At 41.0% G+C, this 20,539-nt stretch overlaps 1 protein-coding gene across 2 annotated transcripts; it reads left to right on the top strand.

Annotated features, from left to right (window-relative positions):
* The first annotated feature begins 10,347 nt into the window (after nt 1-10,347).
* LOC134401543 (myosin regulatory light chain 2, smooth muscle minor isoform) lies at nt 10,348-19,398 on the top strand. 2 transcript variants are annotated; one of them, XM_063130589.1, is made up of 4 exons: nt 10,348-10,445; nt 16,503-16,701; nt 16,886-17,047; nt 18,885-19,398. In XM_063130589.1, exons 2-4 carry the CDS (start codon nt 16,518-16,520, stop codon nt 19,055-19,057), a joined length of 519 nt encoding a protein of 172 aa, XP_062986659.1. In that variant the 5' UTR covers nt 10,348-10,445; nt 16,503-16,517; the 3' UTR covers nt 19,058-19,398. The 2 variants fall into 2 exon arrangements, with proteins under 2 accessions (XP_062986659.1, XP_062986658.1); XM_063130588.1 differs by lacking the exon at nt 10,348-10,445 and adding an exon at nt 14,242-14,343.
* Nucleotides 19,399-20,539: the final 1,141 nt, after the last annotated feature.

Genomic DNA, 20,539 nt, shown 5'->3' with positions numbered 1-20,539 from the left:
TGTTTACTCAAGTCCCCTTACAGACATTTTAATTAATGCACATAGGTTGGGGGAAGAACTTGTCACTGTGATGCTGCCCTTCTGCCACACACCACATCTGAAAAGTGATATAGAATTTTTTTTAATCTGTCACAATCCTCAAACACAAAGAGAATGTTACCCCTTTAACTGATCTCATCTGAAGAAATATCTAAGTAACTGATTATCACATGCACAAACAGAAAACAGTTTAGAGGATAATTGTTACATAGCAAAACTTCCTAGTATAGCCATTAACACATATCTCATTTGAAAAGTACTACAAAATTTGCAATAGCTGAACCGATAAAATACTGAGACTTTGCATTGCTTTTCTTGGATGAAGCTTCACTCTTATTCTTCCAATCTGATATCACAGCTGTCCCAATCCACAACTGAATCCACAAAAATGGGGGAAGGGACAGGGAATATTGCAAGGACAGAAAAAAAAGAAGTGAATATTGATTCATATTTCTAACATGCAGAGAAAATTTATTTGACAATATTTCTGAACATGGTGCACTCACCGCTAGCCAAATTAAGAATGTCAGAAGTCCAGTCCTGCTAGTGGATATATGAGAAAGAGAAATCCAGGAAAAGTTCAGTCCAGCAAAGTGGCTGATAGGACCAGGGTTGAGGATGGACTCCTGGGTCCAGAACAAAAATAATGCCTGCTGTCAGAGGAATGTGAAAGCAACACTCCCGACCTTTTATGGCCGGGAAGGCTGTTAAATATAGCAGCAGCAAAGAGGGAGACAGAGTGCTCACTATCTCTGTGCAAATATATGATGACAGCAGCTTCAAGCTACAAGTTTTCTCTCTCCAAAGCCTAACTAAATCCAGCCCTACAGCTTTCTATGAGATTAGAAATAATGTCAACATGGTTGTGTCACTGAAATTTGATTGGTTAAGTGATGAAAGAAAATGTGCTGGCCCATAAACCTAATTCAGAATACATTGTCACTGCACTAAGAGAAGGCAGAGTACCGTACACAATGCTATTAACATAACGATTGATATACCATATTTCTTCGATTCTGAGACACACTTTTTTCCCCATATAAACATCTCTAAAAGCTGGACTCCATTTTGGTGGCGGGTGCAATTATTATTCTTAGAATCAAAGCTTTTTTTCTGTTGGTGGTACTGAAATTAGTGTGCGTCTTACAATCAATGTCGTCTTACAATCGAAGAAATACGGTAACCACTGTGAATAGACAGTTAATTGACAGAGGGCACTGAAGAGGTAATTAATGGCAAATCTCTACAATTAAAGCCAAATGGGTTTCAATTAAAAAAATGCTTCGCATGATCTCTTGACAACTTGTTGCCCCTTTATATTCTACTAACAGCATAATGTTAGTAAAGGAATTCATGTAGGTATAAATAACATACATTCATGACGTATATTCCCATTCTCAAGAAGCTGGTTATTCCTGTTCTACACAAAGTTATGCGATGCTCCCTTAATACCTACCCACTTATTTCCCGCCAAACTGCCAATGAAGCTTGTTCATGCATTTATGTCCAGTCTCCATCAAAATGGTGCCCTGTCTTTACTGCACATTCCTAAGCCCCCTCGTTCCCTCATTTATATTACTATTTATATAGCAGCACAGCTGACTTCTGTTTAGCTGAAGTTTCCCTGCAGCAAATACTTTGATGTCTATTGTAAGGCATAACTTAATATTTAAAATAGAAACTGCACATTTCTTTTGCCCTTCTTCCTTTCCTTTATAATCCTCACATAATGGTGCAATGAATAGTAATAATCTCAATTTGAAATACTTGGGAAGGCTCTAAAAAGCTTTACATTACATTTTTAGTAGGGCTGGCAGATGATTAAATAAATCTTAGTCAAGCAAATTTTATTCAGTTGACTGATATAGTGGTACAGAACAATAAAATCTAAAGCAAGAAGCATACTTTTTATTTTTGGATGATGAATACTTGTAGCAGGCACCATCTTAGAAGTGGCATTGGTTGAGTTTGGACAACATATTAGGAAATGGAGTGGGGAATAGCACGCTCATCGTTCATTAATTTGCTGGTACTCCCCAAACGACATGTTGCCCCGGCATCCTTCTGGGTGGCTGGTGCTCCTCCTCCTTCAGTCCTCCCGGCCCTATCCCATCAGCCATTGTGAGTTCTGCCAGCTGTACAGGAGCAGCCAGGGTGTTTTTGGCTGCTCCTGCCAGAGAACTCTATCATCTATGGAATAGTGCACTCGACAGGGGGAGAGAACCCTCCACATTATATTTTAATCAATTTATTATTTGATAAGCAACAGAGTAGCCCATTGTTTTTCCACCTTGTTTAAATGAACAAAATAACATATTGTGCATTGTGTGTGTGTCCCTCACACAACACAATAATCAATGCAATGGACAGTTGCCTCTTCCCACCACCACTGATTAGCATGTCGTCTGAACCAGGCCATTCTCTCCTACCTATGAGAAAAGTGGAAACCCCCCTTTTAAGATGGTGCTTGCCATATGTAGTATTTCTAAGTATGTGCATTAAAAATAATGCATTTTTAAAAATCTGTGCCGTACTAATCATGGACATTTTAGTCACTTAAATGTTTTAATCAATTCACTGATTATTAAATTAATTGTTGCAGCCCTAAAGATGGACAAAACATTCTATATTTATCCATCAAACTCATGCACGTATCAAAAGATTGATTCGTGCTTTATGTATCATGTTTCTGAAACCCAAGATTGGCCATGGCTTCAGCAATATGTATGTATGCAGGGAAACAGATAAAGGAGCCCTTTGAAACAATGCATTTACAAAATTATCTCACAACTATGCAAAATTCCTAATGCAGACAAATATGAATACTTTTTGTTATTAAACAATTCAGTCACAAAGCTAACCTATAGATTCTACCTGTCCAACAACACCTATGTGAACCAGCACTTCTTTGCAATGGTCCAACAAACTAAAGTCCTATCTCTTATGGAAGTAATTTATTTGCATGGTTCTATTTTCCCCACTGGAGTCAATTACAGGAAGTATATGTAGCAGCAACAATGATTAATACTACAATCCTGTGCAGACTTGTTTGGGAGTAACTCCTATCAAACTTAAGGCGCAATCATATGTATGTTTAGACAGAAAAAAGTCCTACAATTCCCAGTATGCCCCAGCCAGAAAGATGCTGTTTAAATTTTAACTTGTTTTGAAAATCCTTTTTCTTTTCTTTTTGCCATCACCAGCCTTTTGATAGGCATACTATTTATCTTTAGCAGGATGGTTTCTCAGATGTTTTCTAGATGGTTAATCCCTTGATCACATAATGCATTTGGTTTTTCATAACGCTTTTCAACTTTTGTATTATGTTTTGTCATGATGTATTCAATGGTTTTAATTGTGAAGACCCCAGAGAGTTTCGGCTACTGAGCAGTATAAAAATGTAATAAAATAAATACATAAATGTGCGTGACTTGATTTGTAGCAGGTGGCTTTCCTCATTTTCTTGTTATCTGCTCTGCGTTTAAGTTACTTCCTGCTTTGTGTTTGTGGCCTAGTTGTCGTCTGAATTAGACTGAATTGTAGAACTTGATAGCTTAAATGGATGGTATTGCTTGATGACAGAAAACCAATAGCTGTAGACCTTTGATGCACAAGTACAAGAAGCTGTGATCTGAACAACTGGAAACTCTACTTACTAAATGGCACAAACAGAATATACATAGCACGTCTCTTGGTAGAACCTTGTGTCACATGTACCGCTATTTCTCTTCTTTGAGAGAAAGCTCCATAGTCACCCCTTCCATATCTGGAGGCTCAGAAAGCTTGGGTAATAGCTAAATATTAATTATAACTATAGTTTTATTAATTCATTTGGTTTTTCTTGTTTAAACTAATTGACTTTTTAAAAAGTAATCAATCGTGAGTGTTGTTCCAAAGATACTTCAGATCCTTTGGCATCAAATAAGAACAAGTAATAGATGGCTGAAAGCAACCCTGGAGCTGCAAAGCAATTTGAGGTTTGGGGAAAGATATAAAACAAAGAACCAACTTCACATTCAGCAGCCTATGAGTTCTCATTTGCTCATTTGGTGCTTGGTTATATTCCAACCCAATGGAGCCTAAATAAAATGTATTTCAACATGCTGCTGGATTAGTTGCTAAGTGACTGGTTTTATTAGCTTGGAAATCCCACTCTGCACCTGGGTAATAATGACTGGGTAGTGGAACTCCTAGAACTGGCATCTTAAATTAGAATGCCTCATGCAGCCAACTCAGTGAAAAGTGATACTTTCCTCTATCAAAAAATTCTCCATCAAAAAGAGCTATTGTTGAATGGCTGGATGATAGCTTCAAAAAATGTTTGAAATGAACTGATTATTTCAGAAAAATGCTGTTCTGTCCATAGAACAGAAATTCCATAGGAACTCCACCACAAACATTTTTACCTTGCTACTGACTGCTTGATATGTAGTGACACAGCCGACTCCCTCCCTCCCTAAATGTGGAATGGTCCTATCATAGAACACTGTCCTTCTGATAATCCATTTAGTGTTAGAAATTTCCTTATGCTTAAAAATCTTTCATATACTGATAGGCTGCATATTCTTATAATATTTATTTGTATCCCACCTTTTGCCCAATACTGGGCCTCAGTATATACTAGAGATGTATATCCTTTCTTCTCATCAGGAGCAATGGGTTTTCCAAGTCTTGTTGACAGCAAAACGTCAGATATTGCAGCACTGGAAAGAAAAATCTCCAGCATCAATTCAGCCCTGGATCACAGACTTAGGGCCTTGTTAAGACCCTGCCGGATAAGCCGGCATGGAGGCGGGGCAATGGCGCGCTAACTTTAGCGCGTGCCGCCCCGCCTCCTAGACGGCCTTCGCGCAGGGACTACAGAAGCCCTGCAGCGTCAGCCATTTTGTTGTTGTTGTTGTTGTTGTTAAAGGGGCCACGTGTGGCCCGAAGACTCCGGACAAGGTAAGGTTTTTTTTTACTTAAGCCCCCCCATCCGTCCTCCCTCCCTGTCCCCATCGTCGCCCTCTGCCCTCCCGTGTGTCGCCCTCCGCTCCCCCTCGCCTCACCGTCGCTTGTGTCACCCTCCACCCCCCTCGCCCTCCCGTGTGTCACCCTCCACCCCCTCGCCCTCCCGTGTGTCACCCTCCATCCCCCCTCGCCTCACCGTCGTGTGTGTCGCCCTCCGCCCCCCCTCGCCTCGCCGTCGCGTGTTGCCCTCCGCCCCCTCACCCTCCCGTGTGTCGCCTTCCACCCCCCCTCGCCTCACCGTCGCGTGTGTCACCCTCCGCCCCTCTCGCCCTCCCGTGTGTCGCCCTCCGCCCCCTATCTCCCCTCCCCCGGGATCCCCCTGGCCCGATGTGCACAGCGCTCGTAGCGCTGTGCCCAGTCCATGGCTTTTCCCGGCTACTCACGAGTAAGTGAGTAGCCGCAAAAAGCCACAGACCTTCCTAGACGTTCCGCAGCCCCGGCCTTAGGCCGGGGCTGTGGAAAAGGCGCGCCATAAGCGACTTCGCTTATGGCGCGCTAAGGGAGGCTTCAGTGCGCCTTGAGCCCGGATTCCCCTGTGCATCATCCGGATTCCCCTGTGCGTTCCCCTGTGCGTCAACAAAGCAATGATATACCTGTTTTTCCAAACTTTAATTGGGGTGTTGGGTGTGGCGTTACACCCCACAAGTCAGTTCCCTAATGCATGTCTGAGATTAGTAAGTCTGTAGTGCTTAGAATGTTGACCTGAGTGGGTGGAGTTAGAATGTCTTAGGAGGGGGGAGGAGTGATATATAAGGGAATGACTGAGGAGATTGAGAGAGACTTTTAGGTACTCTTGGGCCACAGCTAGACCTAAGGTTTATCCTGGGATCATCCAGGATTCGCCCGTCTGAGCACTGGATCCCCTGTGTGTCACCTAGATGAACACGTTTGACCCCTGGACAATCCAGGGATAAACCTTAGGTCTAGCTATGGCCTTAGAGTCTTTAGCCTTTAGTGCTTTAGCTCCCTGTGTGTTAGCTCTTGGTGTGTAGAGCACTTGGGTTCTGTAGAATTTGAGGTTGTGTTGGTGTCTTTTGAGGATGCTGTGCTGATATGATAGTCAGTCGGTGTATATTAATCAATACTGATAATAAAGAAAGTTCAAGAGTGAATGTGTGAGAGAAAGGAAAGCGTGTATGAGAAGAGTGAAAGGATTGGATGAGAGGTTTTAAAAAGATTTTTTGAAATATTTTATTATGAAACAAAGCTTGTGAACTTTTAAAATAAAATTTTAATCAGTTTGTTTTAACTACCACAAAAATCCCACATGTCTGTTTGGTAATTATCATCTGCAATTATTTACATTTAACACCCACTCTGACAATAATTCACATCAGTACATATAATTCACAGCGCTTTAATTTATTGCTGAAATCCTTCCAATTTAACCCCTTTCTCCATATAGTTTGGAGAAAGGCGGTGGTTGTCCCTCGCCTCAGGCTCCTCAAGTGGTGGGGCTGAGCTTGAGCAGGGTGTGTCCGCGGCCAGGCCTGTTGTTCAGAGCCTGTGTCGTGGCAGGGGGAGCTAATCTTAATTGTAATTCTTGTCCTTCATTTCTATTTGTTTCTAAATTTTGTCATTACTATAAATACTGAAAAATCTTAATGCAGTATTGCCTAAGAACAGTCCAGATTTGTATTCCTCTTGCTATATACCTTATATTCAATTACGTGTGTGTGTGTGTGTGTGTGTGTGTGTGTGTGACTTCTAGAAAAACAAATCAAGGAGAGCTTTTGTGAAAGGAAAACATTTGATTCTAGGAGGGGAATCTTCATATTGATTAGCAAAACATTTTTTGTTCTGCCTCAACTGTCACTATTAAAAATATTACGTTTATACCAATATATTAACTTACATCTTTGTAGATGAGATTCCTCAGAGTAGAATTATATATAAATATATGTATTTCCCCTTCAATTGTTTTACTTGCTTACTCTGTGAAGCAGCATGTCTTTATTTTCTCTTGCAGGCTCTTCAAAGGGTTGTGGTTCATTCCAACATTTCCAAACCCCCCAGGGAATTACATTTTCAAAGGGTGCACCATGAGCCAAATAGCTACATCTCCTGCTTTTTCAGCTGTGGTTTTCAATCAAACTTTTCTCTGATGAAGAAGTCTATATACTGGTTCTTGGATGTTCTGTCATTAACCACAGATATTATACCTGTTCCAAAATATTCCTTCAGTTTTGTAGGTCAAAATCTTAAGCACATTTGACTTGAAAATTATTTCAATTGAAATCAATATGATTTACCATTTTACACATGCTGACTTAAGGGCCAAAGCACACATTAATGCAGGGTGCAATCCTATGCATGTTTAGATCGGAAAAAATTCTACAAGCCCCAGCATTCCTGAACTAGTATGGCTGGATGGGGAATTATAGGAGTTCTAGGACTTTTTTCTGTCTACATATGCATAGGATTGTGCCCTTAAAGATGCAGTCAGCTGCTGCAGGTTTGTTTATTGTACAGTAAGTACAGGAGTCCGGATTCAGATTTGGATCCCAGCATGTGGGGGTAAGGGCTTTAACCTGCCCATCACACACAGTGCCACTACAATCTAGATTGCAGCCCCCATGCCTGTAATTTATATTGCCATTTGCTTTACTTAAACATGTACTTTAATAACTAGAGTAAAGAAGAAGATAAAGATGTAACTGCTATCTATGGCCTTAGCTAGACCTAAAGTTTATCTTGGGGTCATCCCTGCCTGCTCCCAGAATATCCTGTGTCATTTACATGAATAGGGATAACCCCAGGATGATCCCGGGATAAACCTTAGGTCTAGCTAAGGCCTAAGTCTTTAAAGTAATCTGTGATTGGAGTCTTAGCCTGAACTTTCTTCAAAAATCGCCTAAATTCTGTCATTTACAATGAGCTTTTAAAAAGGACTTCAGATAGAGGCTTTTAAAACATGGTGCTATTCTTTATTCCTGAAGGTACATTATATATTTTTCGCCTGTTTCTTTTCTGCCTTTCGAAACCCAGCCTGATGCCTTGAAGGTATTTCATACTACAACTCCCATCATCCCCACCCAACATGGCCAATTGTTGGTCAGAGTTGGAGGTACTAGGTTGAGGAAGGCTGTGCTAAGGTTTAGATGGTTAAGCCCCTCTCAATGGAATATCATATGCATACATCCCATCCCTTGTTGGCATTGTTAATAGTCTATACAGGTAGGGGCTGGGTTGTGACACTGTCATGCATTAGTGCCTTGTCTGCCATCTGCTGGCATAATGGAGGTAAGCTATTTAAATATGCTCCTCAACAAAACAGGTTGGCTTGAAACCCATTTGCAACACAGACTTTGTTCTGTACTCTAAACACAATGAAATTTATTTGCCTGTAGCCACCAATATATCTTATTAAATTTATTGATGTACAGTTTTTTTGTCATTTGTGTTACTTGTTTATCCAGGGTACAAGAGTGGATTATGGAGCAGGGATGGGTAAACGTCACCAGGGCTTGGCTTAGACTGCAAGCTTATTACAATGAGGGGTAAAATGAGGGTAAATTCATGCTTGCGTATCCTTAAGCATTCCCTGTATCTGTGCTTCCATCCCAGCCTTCCATCTGTATATGCTATCAGGGTTCTACCAGCCAAACCTCTATCTGTCCTCATCCCACAGTCAAAGGGGGGACGGACCTCTTTTCCAAGTCCTCTGTGACAGCTAGAGGGCTCTAGAAAACATCCTGAAGGTTTTGAGGGAGGAAAGAAATGGAAGAGAAGCTTGCCATTTCTGTCCTCCAATGCTTTCTGTCAGGAATGTATTTGCCTCCCTCTGGATCTCTAGCAAGCAGACAGATGTAGGAAGAGGCAGGGTCTTGTAGAAAGCTTTGGAGAAGGACAGGAATAGTAACATTTTTTCTCCTTATGCAGGAGAGAGAAGAACTTGCCAGTTCCTCTTGCCTATTAGTAAGCACTGGGAGCAAGTGGGGTCTTGCCTCACTTCCTCAGGAACTTGGATAAGGATGTAAACAGAAATTCCTGTTTCTTCTGTTTTTATCTAAACAGTTTCACTCATGAATATCACTACTGATATTCTGTCATAGGCTGCCACATAAGTATTCCCCACCAGGAGGCAAGGTATTTCCCATTTCCCCCCTACAACTTATTACTGTGATTTGGGTATTTAGAAAACATCCATGTCTAATCAAAAGAGCTCCTCCAGTTATTGTTATTATTATTAACAACAACAACAGAGGTCTGGATTCCACACAACTAAACTGTACATTTACAGCACGGGAAAAAAAAACTTCCAAAGGTTCTTAGCTGTAAGACAGCATGCTAACTTTGGAGCAGTTTTGGAATTTCTCCAAGATTGTGTTCTCAACTCTGTGAAACCCCAGGGAAATGTTCGCTGTTTTTATCTTTATGGTAGGAAATAGCAATGCATTTCGGTGGGCTGCGGTGAAAAACAGGCGTGGGAATCAATTTTTCAAGCATCATCGGCAGCTACGTTTTTGGCTATTCTTAATCAGGCTACAGAAGCGTCCAGAACCCTTTCCCAGACATCAGTATCACAGGAAACGAATTCCAGCCTACGAAATTTACCACGTACAGTTTGCTAATCTTTAACGGCGCCTTTAAAGGAGGGCGCTTTCGGTTGTATCCAATGCTCCAGTTAGGACCAAACCTGCATGCAACCCTTTGTGGTTTTATATAGGAAAGCCTTTGTATTTGTAACCTTTCGTCTGAAATGGTGCGGCTGAGCTTCTAGTTTTTCCCGGCGCTTGGTAATGGTGGAACTGACAGAGGGTACACGGAACTTCCTGACACTGGAAAGCGAGACAGCAGCAGCAGTGCCGCCCATTACAGCCAGTGGGGCTGGCGTTCCGCTACCATCGCCACCCGCCTCCTGGGGCATTCCACCTCGACCCGCGCGAGCCCAGTGCCGTCACCAGCGCGGTTCGTAACACTGACAAACAGGAAAGGCTTCTCAATTCCCTTACAAGGTCATCAGCCCCTTTCTGTCTGTCTCTCTCACGCGCGCGCGCTCTCGTTCGCTCTGAACTGCCCCTCCCTTCTGACCACGCCCCGTTCTCTGGAATGCGGTGAGAGCACTGGACTGTACCAATTCAAACAGCAGTGAACGGAGGAAACGGCTGAGCCAATGATTCTTTCCCACGGGGTTTTGTGCTCCCAGCCAATGTCTTAGACCTTAGCGAAGGAGGGAAAAGAAGTCTGTTGCCGACCCTTCTCTGGCTTAATTTTTCTTTTTTTTACTGACGGAGTCGTCTCATTCCATTCCGTCCCCCCCTCCGCTGGCGAGACAATAGTTCGTCCCGGTGTTGCGTTCTCCGGAAGTGCCGAGACTGTTCAATTCCTTCGCTCTGTGCCGTTGGTGCCTGCTTGGGTGCTCCCTAAGTCGAATCAATTCCCCTGCCGCTCAGGTGAGAGCGCGCGAAAGGCTTCGGTTGGTAGGCGGGCGCATTTGGGGGAGTGGACGGGGGTGGACAAGAGAGAGGCGACCGTGGAGGGGTTGCGGGGGGGGGGTTTCCACCCTCATCCCCCCGCGGTTACGGGAAGTCTGGTGCTCCTGAGTTTCCGTGGCTCGCCGCTGAGGGGAGGGGCCGCTAGGCCTAGCTCGCCTGGGATAGCGCAGTTTTCCCTCGGGAAGCGCGTCGGGGCCGGGTGCGGCTGTCATGGCGCTTGTTCAAATGGCGAAGAGGGTTGAAACCGTTGACTCGTCGCTTCTCCTCTCTGTCGCCGGTGGCCTCGACAGCTTGTCAACTGACACGAGGTGGGGAGACTCTGTCCAATCCCCCATTTTGTTGAGGGGTTGCCCAGTGATGTGGTCGCTTGGTTCATTGAATTCGGGGTGGGGTGGGGTGTGGTAAGAAACGCTGTAATTTCCGAGTCACGTTTTTTAAAATGTTTTAAACAGCCAAAAAATAAACAGTGAAGGGAAGGCTTCCTTTCCTATTTTTGCTATGCTTAAGGAGGCTGCAGTGTACTTCGCAGAAATAAGACTATCAGGAAATGGCTGTCGAAACGCAGCCCAGTGGATCCGCCTAGGCCGTGTGTGTGTGTAGTTCAGCCTTCCCCAAGTGGGTGCCCTACAGTTGTATCGGACTACAACTTATAGCATCTACTAGCCCACCTATGCTTCCTGGGGGGTTCTCAGAGTTGTAGGCCAACAGATCTGGAGGACACCTGCTTGGGGAAGACTGCATAGAGGTTTTTAGTCTTGTCGGTTGACTGCAGAAGGGCTTCCTAAACAAAATATTCCGCAGGGCACTTTGGCTGCCAACAAAAAGCAGCTGAGTTCACAGGCTGCAGGTGCCCTGCTCTCTTTTAAATCTGGTCACTCAAGTATAACTCCTGCACCTTTAACTGTTGTGATGAAGAGGGAATTTCACCAGGTTCACCATATCTACAAATGACACCTGAAATTCCTGTTTCTATGCAAGTGTTAAAAATACAGGAGCCCTGTCCTCCTTTTCATATGGTCACCCTACCCAAACTTATTCCAGTCTGGTATGGTGGAGTGGCTAGAGTATAGGGCTAAGATAGGGAGACCTAAGTTCAATTTCCTGTTGAGTCATGAAGCTCACTGGGTGACTTTCCATCCTTTTCTCCTCTGCCCCTCCCAGATTTCTTGTAGAACCATGCTTGAATGCCTTAAGAGCAAAGAGGAGAGGGAAATAAATGAAATAAGTTATTATTTTATCTATAGGAACCTAGGATGTTGCTGTATACTTAGTCCTACCATTGGTCCATCTAGCCCAATATTGTCAGGACTGACTGGCAGCAGCTCTCCTGGGTTTCAGGCAGGGTTCTTTCCCAGCCTATCTGGAGATGCCAAGGACTGAACAGGGGACCTTCTCGCAAAGCATGTGCCCCACTAAGATACTGCCTTCCCCTCAGACCACAAGAACTTGTTTTTGGTGCAGCAGACAAACACAATTACTATTTGTGAACATTCATATACTGTGCTTGAGGGATTTTTTGATTGCTAAAAGTGAATTGTTAACTCTAGTAGTATATCTTACTGAAACTTCCCTAGTTTGAGGGCAAAGGACACTTGACAACTTGCTTTGTTTCCAACAAAGGCCAAACCCTAAAATGAGGGCTGTCCTTGTAAACAAATAATCATAGCAGTTTCAGGGTAAATCTTTTTATCTCCATCCTTGCAAAATATGGAGAGGATGTAAACTTTCCCAAATCACCATGGAACTACATATAGTAAGTAGTTTAATGAAAATAGAGCTAGCCCAGAGTAAACATGGAAGTAGTATTAAATATGTAGAACTTGGAGCATGAAGTTGGTCATTTCATCGTAATAGCGGCTGTATAAAATAGTACTGGAAAAAATCTTGGGCATTCAACATTTGCTGCTGGTGCCTAGGAATCTGAAATATTTTCCCAGCTCTCATAGATCATCCTGCCCAGTGCATTCCAAAGGAAGCCATGTTCAAGGGGGAGTTGCACTGGGCTAAGATTCAAATTGCAATATTCATTGCTATGTAAGCCAAATCAAACAACTCCAGAAGTAAAAACTCCACTGATTCAATAGCTAAGTTTGAACTAATACCCAAATATAAAGATGAAGTCAAACTTTTGCTGAGGTAAATTAGTAAAAATAGACTATTTGCATACTCAGCTCTTGATTATCTCAAATATATTTCAGTAATGAAATGAAAGGTCTGTAAACATCTTCCTAGGGTTCCTTGATTTTATAAGAATTCCGCTAATATTGGAACTGGAAGCTAATACAATTGTGTTTCTGTACCACCACACAGGGGCTTTTGTTCAAGGGAAGTCACCTTCAAACCTGTCAGTAAACCACTGCTGTAAAAACTTAAAATTAAGGACATTTGGGACAATATAGCCCCATTAAGAATAACCTTTTAAATTTGTGAAGTTAAAAAAAAATGACTCGGACTAAATAACGGCTCTGCAAATAAGGCTGTGGAAGTTCTTAGTCCTCTTCTCCCCTGTTCCCCATCCTGAAAGGTGAAGCTTCTCTGACTGGTCACCTGGAAATAATTTTTAATGGAAGCTAGGCATGTAGTTTACAGTTGGGAATAAAAGGTATAATTACCATGAAGATAGCTAGTGTGAAGGTGCATTATAGATTAAGAAAATGGGTCTTTCCAGGCAGCCAGGTGCAGTTCATGTTCAGTTGGCTTTTGCTAGGAATGACTTAATTGAGATCTTAATTCTCTAAGTGCCAGTCCTTACGTAGCCAAACCAACACTACCCATGTACAAGAGATAGATATCAGCAGACTTGGTAAAGTCCTGAGGTTTGATGTACCAAAAACCTTTGAGGAAAGCAAACAAACCTGATAAACCCACTGTGGTTATTTAAGGCTGTAGTATGTGTGGCTGCCATTTTGAATATGTAACCCCCACATAGGGGTTGTCGTGCCAGACAAGTGGGGATTATGTGAGGGTTAAATAACTCTTGCATAAACCATGCTCGTCAGATTTGCACAGCAACTATACTTGAGTGGGTAGTGCTGCACCTGGTCATGGGTTAAATGCCATCTGAACTGTGTGCTTGGTAGTTCATTATAAAAAATTGAAATTCAAATTGGTTTTATATTTGGAGAGTATTATATAGATGGAGTATGTCCAAAACTCTTCAGATGTTGAATTTGAGCATGTGAATCAATTCCCTATATCAATTTTTGAGATTAAACATACTGCAGTATTACTTTAAATTCCTCTTTGGTTTGTCTCTTCCTTCTTAACCTTCCTCATGTGCATGTCTACTTCATTAATACATATTCCAACTAGTAATAACCAGTGGATTGGATAAATGAGAGTGATATTTGCACAGAGCTGACAAGGGGCTACACATGGTGGTCATGAGAAGTGTACACACTGCATGATCATATACACATAGTGTATGTTCCTCTCCTACATGGAAATTACATCTTTGTGGGGGAAATGGTTGTAGTGGTCCTAAATCTATTTAAATCTAAGTATTTTGGTTTGTGTGAATGGTAGATCAGGTGTTCAAATCGAGAGAGAATTGAAGGTACTTGAAGTTTCCATATTATGCATTGTGCTTGTTAAGCTATTCTCGTTGTAGGGCAACGAATGTTTGTTGGATGACTTGTACTTTAGCTTATTTTTAGTCAGGCAGTAATTTGTGTTCTTCTGTGTCAGAGGACTGTTGTAGATGGAACACAAGTTTTAAATTGTGAAGTTAATCAGTGGATGAAATCAGTGTTGCTATTTGTAGATCTCCCCCTAGAATATAACTCGTGTACAACGTCTTTTCTTGCCATTTGAGAGCTTGGTAAACTGTTGAGCTGGAGTGTTATATTCAGATATGGTAAGGATTTTATCTCGGAGAGATGTACGCCTGGTACTTTGTGAGGAAAATTGTTTGTAAACGTAAGAGTTTCTGAATAGTGCTTAATATTGGTGTAATATTGGCAAACTGAAGCAAATTTGATTTTTGAAATGCAGTTTTCCAGTATTCTACATTATAGCAGGTTTTAGACATTGTAATAATGATTGTAACTGCATGTAAGGCTATCTGAAGAAGTTCTTTATAGAAGGCAGACCCCAACTGCAGGGTAATGGTAACATTGACTTCAAGATGTTATAATTGTTCCCAAAACAATGTGTTTTCTTTTAATGCTAATAAACTACTTACAGTTAGTTTATAGATCTGAAGTAGAGGTCTGTAATAGGCTTTCATTTGTATAGGGAACTTTTAACGGGCTTGAGTTACAGGATGTCCTGCCTATCTATGCTAGTATTAAAGTGACTGAGTCTTTTTGGGATTAAAATCAATGTTATTTTACAGATTTCTCATCTGTAAAATAGCAGTTGTGTTGTTATAATAAGGGTGAACTTCTTTCGGCTGATCTTTTAGTGAATATAGTTCTAATTTTCAATCTCTTGTGCTATAAATTTCATTTGAAATAGAGATTGTAGTGTTGTAAAAAGTGGTACAAATATTATAAAAGGGATGATCCCAGCATTGTTAATGATTTACATTGCTTACCTTTAAGCATAACCTTTTGTAATTTTCTCCTAGATAATTTCCTCCCTTTTATACAAAGGATAAAGACGTTGTTAACGAACACATCCTACAGTATTGCTGGTTCTGCTCCTACTTGAGTTAGGCAATTAAATAAGATTCTTAACACCTTCAAGATTTGTAAATTTTTAGAAGTAAATAGTAGTGCATCTTATAGTATTAAAATTCATACATCTGAAGTAGTAGGAATCTTATTTAATGATTATGTTTCTAATATCTTCCAGTGAGACATCAATCTCATTTTTTCCACACCAATTTTTTGAATGCTTATTTGTTGTAAATGCTTATTTACAACACTACAATCTCTATTTCAAATGAAATTTATAGCACAAGTGATTGAAAATTATTTACCTATACCTTACTTTTCACTCTTTACAAACTATTTGTAAGTAGGGGATATCTGAACTAGGGCTTGTTAACATTGTAGAACTATGTTTGACCACTGCATACCTTCTAGTGACTATTACCATACACCACAAACTGCCCCTGAGTTAGGACAAAATCCTGATGTGTGGCAAAAAAAAAATGTTTTTCTCTTTAGTGAGAAAAACAAATTTAGGAACCGGGCCGCGCAGGTGAGCTGCTTTCATCCACCCACCCCCACCCACCCCGACCCCAGCGTACCTGGGCGCGGGGCGCCATCTCGCCTGCCCAGCCTAAGCGAAGCCAGGGCGCTGGGGTGGGATGGGGCGGCTTTGGAATAGCACACCCGGCTGGAAGCCACTCTGGGAGAGCAACTTCCGGGTGCGCTGTTCCGAAGCCGCCCACCCACCCCAGCGTCCTCACTTCGCTTCGCATGGGCGCCCACCCAGCCAAAGCAAAGCCGGGATGCTGGAGTGGGGGGGGGGGGCGGGCGGGGGGAGCTTCCCAAAACCATCCCCTCAAACCCACCCACCCACCCCCGGTCTGTGGAAAAATTGTCTTCCATGAAACCGGTCCCTGGTGCCAAAAAGGTTGGGGACTGCTGATCTCATGTGGCTGAAAATTCCAGTATTGCTAGTTCCAAATTTTAAAGTAATAAATGTGCTGTCTAAAATAATCCCTTCATTTATTTTTTACACATGTAGCCTATCCTTTAACTCAGAAGAGTAAGGTGTTAAGCTTCACAACTACACTGTGAGGTTGGTTAGTTTAAGAGAATGTGATGTACCCAAGAATACCCAGTGAGTATCTTGGCTAGCAGGAATTTGAACATCTTTCCTCTAATCCAAACCACAAGGAAGTGCTCTAACCCTTACTATTTATCTTGTTTTAAGATACTTTAGTGTCTATATTACACAGTTCAATGACAAAAGTTTTTTTTAAAATGAAAAACTATAATTGTCCTTATCATGTGTTTGAATCAGGCAAACTAGCCTTGTAAAGACCATATCTGTCCCACAGGCTGCTACATTCTCTTCAGTACTATAGTTTTCAGTGACTGTATTTTCTTTCTTTTTTAGAATCCAACAGCCAACATGTCGAGCAAAAGGGCAAAGACTAAGACCACTAAGAAGCGTCCTCAGCGGGCTACTTCCAATGTGTTTGCTATGTTTGATCAGTCACAGATTCAAGAATTCAAAGAGGCATTCAATATGATTGATCAAAACAGAGATGGTTTCATTGACAAAGAAGACCTGCATGATATGCTTGCTTCACTGGGTAATTACTTTCCCCCCTTTATTCCAGTTAGGTGTGTGAAGGGGGGGAAATCACTTTCCTTGTCTCTTTCCCAGATATGGTGCCTGGAGATTTATCTTAACATTTTAGAACTGCATTATGAAATAGAATTGATACTGCAAGTGATACTATGGATTGTCTTTAAAATGTTAAAATTTGATTGTAGGGAAGAATCCGACTGATGAATACTTAGATGCCATGATGAATGAGGCTCCAGGACCTATAAACTTCACTATGTTTCTCACCATGTTTGGAGAGAAATTAAATGGCACTGATCCAGAAGATGTAATCAGAAATGCCTTTGCTTGCTTTGATGAAGAAGCAACAGGTAAGCAGCTAAAGTATCAGATGCCTTTTTGGGGGGCAGGTTCTTCATTATGAACTCTTGATTATAAAGTGGACTTAATAAATTATTTGCTTTTCAGTAGTGAAAAGCCTCCCAAGCAGCAAAAGAGAAAGGGCAGCTGCAAAATAAGGGTTGTGAATGACAGTATATTTGGAATCAACGAGAAACAGGACTGCACAGCCATAATATTTGCAATCAATGAGAAACAGGACTGCACAGCCTTAATATTTGCAAACGCAGCTTTGGGCAAATTAAAAATCTTAGGTAGTGCATAGGACTCACAGGATACATACCTGTTCTTTGAGGAAATGGGATTATACAAATACCAAAATCTTTATGATAAGTTAATACTGTCTGAAATACATTTTATTTTAAAACAGGGATAGCAAACCTGTGATTCTCCAAATGTTGTTGGACTTGAACTCCCATCAACCCAGGCCAGTATGGCCAATAGTGAGGGATGATGGGAGTTGTAGTCTAACAATTTCTGGAGGGCCATAGGTTCTCCATCCCTATTTTGAGATCTTTGGTCTTACATTTTTTGAGCCATTCTTAAATTACAGTCCTCTTTGATTAGGATGATTCCCCCCTTAATTTGGAACCGAGGTACTTTTCTTGCAAAACAATATGAGGCCAGGATGAGAGATCAGCTATCTATCCCAAGGTTGCAGTGATAGCTGTTTCCTTGCTGTCTGGCAATCATTGACACAATCCTGGCCGGCGAGATCACATTACGCCAGTCCTTTTACAACTTCATTGGCTGCCAGTCCAGGTTCGGGCCCGATTCAAAGTGCTGGTATTGACATTCAAAGCCCAAAATGGTTTGGGGCCAGGTTATCTGAAGGAACGCCTCCTTCCATATGTACCTGCCCAGACCTTAAGATCATCTACAGGGGTCTTCTCTGTGAGCCCCTGCCAAAAGAAGTGAGGCAGGTGGCTACTAGGAGGAGGGCTTTCTCCACTGGGGCACCCTGGCTGTGGAATGAGCTCCCCAGAGACGTCTGCCTGGCACCTACACTGTACTCTTCGTTGTCAGCTGAAGACCTTTTTATTCTCTCAGTATTTTAACATTTAATTTTAACTTAAATTTAAATTTTACTGTTCTAACTCTGTTTTAATCTTATATCAATTTTGCTACGTGGTTTTATCCTGGTTGTGCTTTTTATACTGTATTTTGTATTTGTGTTTTTAACCTGTTGGTAGTTTTATTATGGTTTTAATTTTTGTGAACCGCCCAGAGAGCTTCAGCTATTGGGCGGTATAAAAATGTAATAAATAAATAAATCCTGGCACATGAGACTTTCTGCTTGCAGTTATACAAACATCAATTTTGAAACCTAGGAGTTAATTTAAAGAGAAGGCTACATTTAAATCCTTTTTTAATCCTAGAATTTGCTAGCTGAGAACTACAAATACATTTTTAATTGTCTGATCCAGGTTATGGGTCCCTTATTTCCTGAAGCATGTAATTGTATAGTCCAATTATTGTATCAATGAAAGTTTAAAAGCTGTAACATTTTCTATTTCGATAAAAGCTTTTTCTCAATCTCGGGGGTGAAATCCAATTAAGTAGTTGCGCTAACAACTATTTGTCAGTATAATTGGGGGGGGGGATTTTCCCTGTTGCCTGTAAACCCTGTACCTCCTCAGAATCTGTTGCCATAGGGTGGGGCCCCAGGCCCTCTGGAGGTGATTCTTGAGTTGGGGAGAGGAAAGTCTGCTCATGCAATCCTGGATTCTGCCCTGGGTGTTAGCATATCGTATGGTACTAACAGCTTATGAAAATCTGAATGATTTTTTTCTCTCCTAATATTTTTAGGCTTCATTCAAGAAGACTACTTGAGAGAATTGCTGACGACAATGGGAGACAGGTTTACGGATGAAGAAGTAGATGAGCTGTTCAGAGAGGCACCAATTGATAAAAAGGGCAATTTCAGTTACATTGAGTTCACACGCATCCTTAAACATGGAGCAAAAGACAAAGATGACTAAAACAGAACTCTTGCCTCTGCAATTCTCTGTAGATCTCACTTACGGTTATCTTTTGAGGGTTTTTTTCCTGGTAGAACCTGTTGCATGCATTTAGCTTTACAGCTTTTGCCTTTCTTGATGTATTTATCTATACCAGGCCATTCTGGCACATCTTGCACCTGTGTAATCAGGCCAGCAATGGGGATTGTGATTGTGTGATAAGAGTTGGAGGGTAAGATCAGTAACTCTGAAGGCCCAGGAAAAAAATGTCTCAATTTTTCTGGTTTAGCTGGATTTTTACATTTTGTAATAATGCCATTTTGAAATAAGATTACTATATCAATAAAATACCTCAAATGCTGCATTGTGAAACATGAGATTTTATTAAGTGTTTACAGTCCAGAGTTCATGTTTTCTATTAAAAATAAACAAGGTAGGAAATGATATTGTAGCTTATGAAACACATATGATGTAAATATCTTTTTCATTTAGATTCAGCTATGCAGCACATGTGATCTTTTTTCTTAAACTATTTGCAAATATAACAAAAAGGCATAAAAAGTGTAAAAGGAAGAATATGATATAAAACACGTCAATTCACAGTAATCATTACATCATCGTTAAAAGAAAAAAGACATTTCTGTTTCAAATATATAGATTAATATAAACAGTCCATGTAGCTAAATGAGTATCCATACAAAACCATTATCAAGTATAAATTCCACTATCAACCCACATAAAAGTTTTCAAGTCTGGATACTCCCAGAAAAAAATTCATGAGAATATGGATCACATGAGAACTGATGAAATATTGTATGCCAAGTCTCTACCTGCTGAAATTGCAAATGCGGCCATTTCTCTAATTTACCTAGATCCTAACACCATCAAGCCAGAAACAGGTACCGAGTTGATTCCATTTATTTTATTTATTTATTACATTTTTATACCGCCCAATAGCCGAAGCTCTCTGGAGGCATATTAAATCAAAAACTTCTAAACTGCTGCATAATGTTTTGGAAAATACGTTTGAGAAATTTATAAAAGAGTACTATGTAGTATATACATTACCTGTGGCAAAACTTTCGTCTTAAGGATGTTAACCTTAACCCAAGTAAGTGATGCCCACCTTTCCAAGTCAAGAGAGATTTCTGCCATTAATGCACTTAAATTCACTTAAATCATTTGAGAAATATCTCCAGGCACCAATCACTTCTGGACACCAACAAAAATATTGTTTAATTACATTGGGTGTCTTGATACTACCTGTAGGCATTAATTCAGATTTTGACCAATTTATAGTAAAGCCCAAAGTGTACAAAAGGTTTCAATAATTTTGGTATAGAAGTCTCTACTGGTAAATAAATCATCTGCATATAAAGACCTTTATATATTCCAAGTGCTTGTGCACAATACCATAAATGTCTGTACTCTTCCTAATATTTGCTCCCTGCCTCTGGTGAATAAATTCCACTTGATCAGGATGTATTAATGTATGTATGACAC

This window comes from Elgaria multicarinata, chromosome 7 (assembly GCF_023053635.1).
Source record: "Elgaria multicarinata webbii isolate HBS135686 ecotype San Diego chromosome 7, rElgMul1.1.pri, whole genome shotgun sequence".
Classification (NCBI taxonomy): Eukaryota; Metazoa; Chordata; class Lepidosauria; order Squamata; family Anguidae; genus Elgaria; species Elgaria multicarinata.
This window is presented reverse-complemented; position numbering and strand designations above follow the sequence as displayed.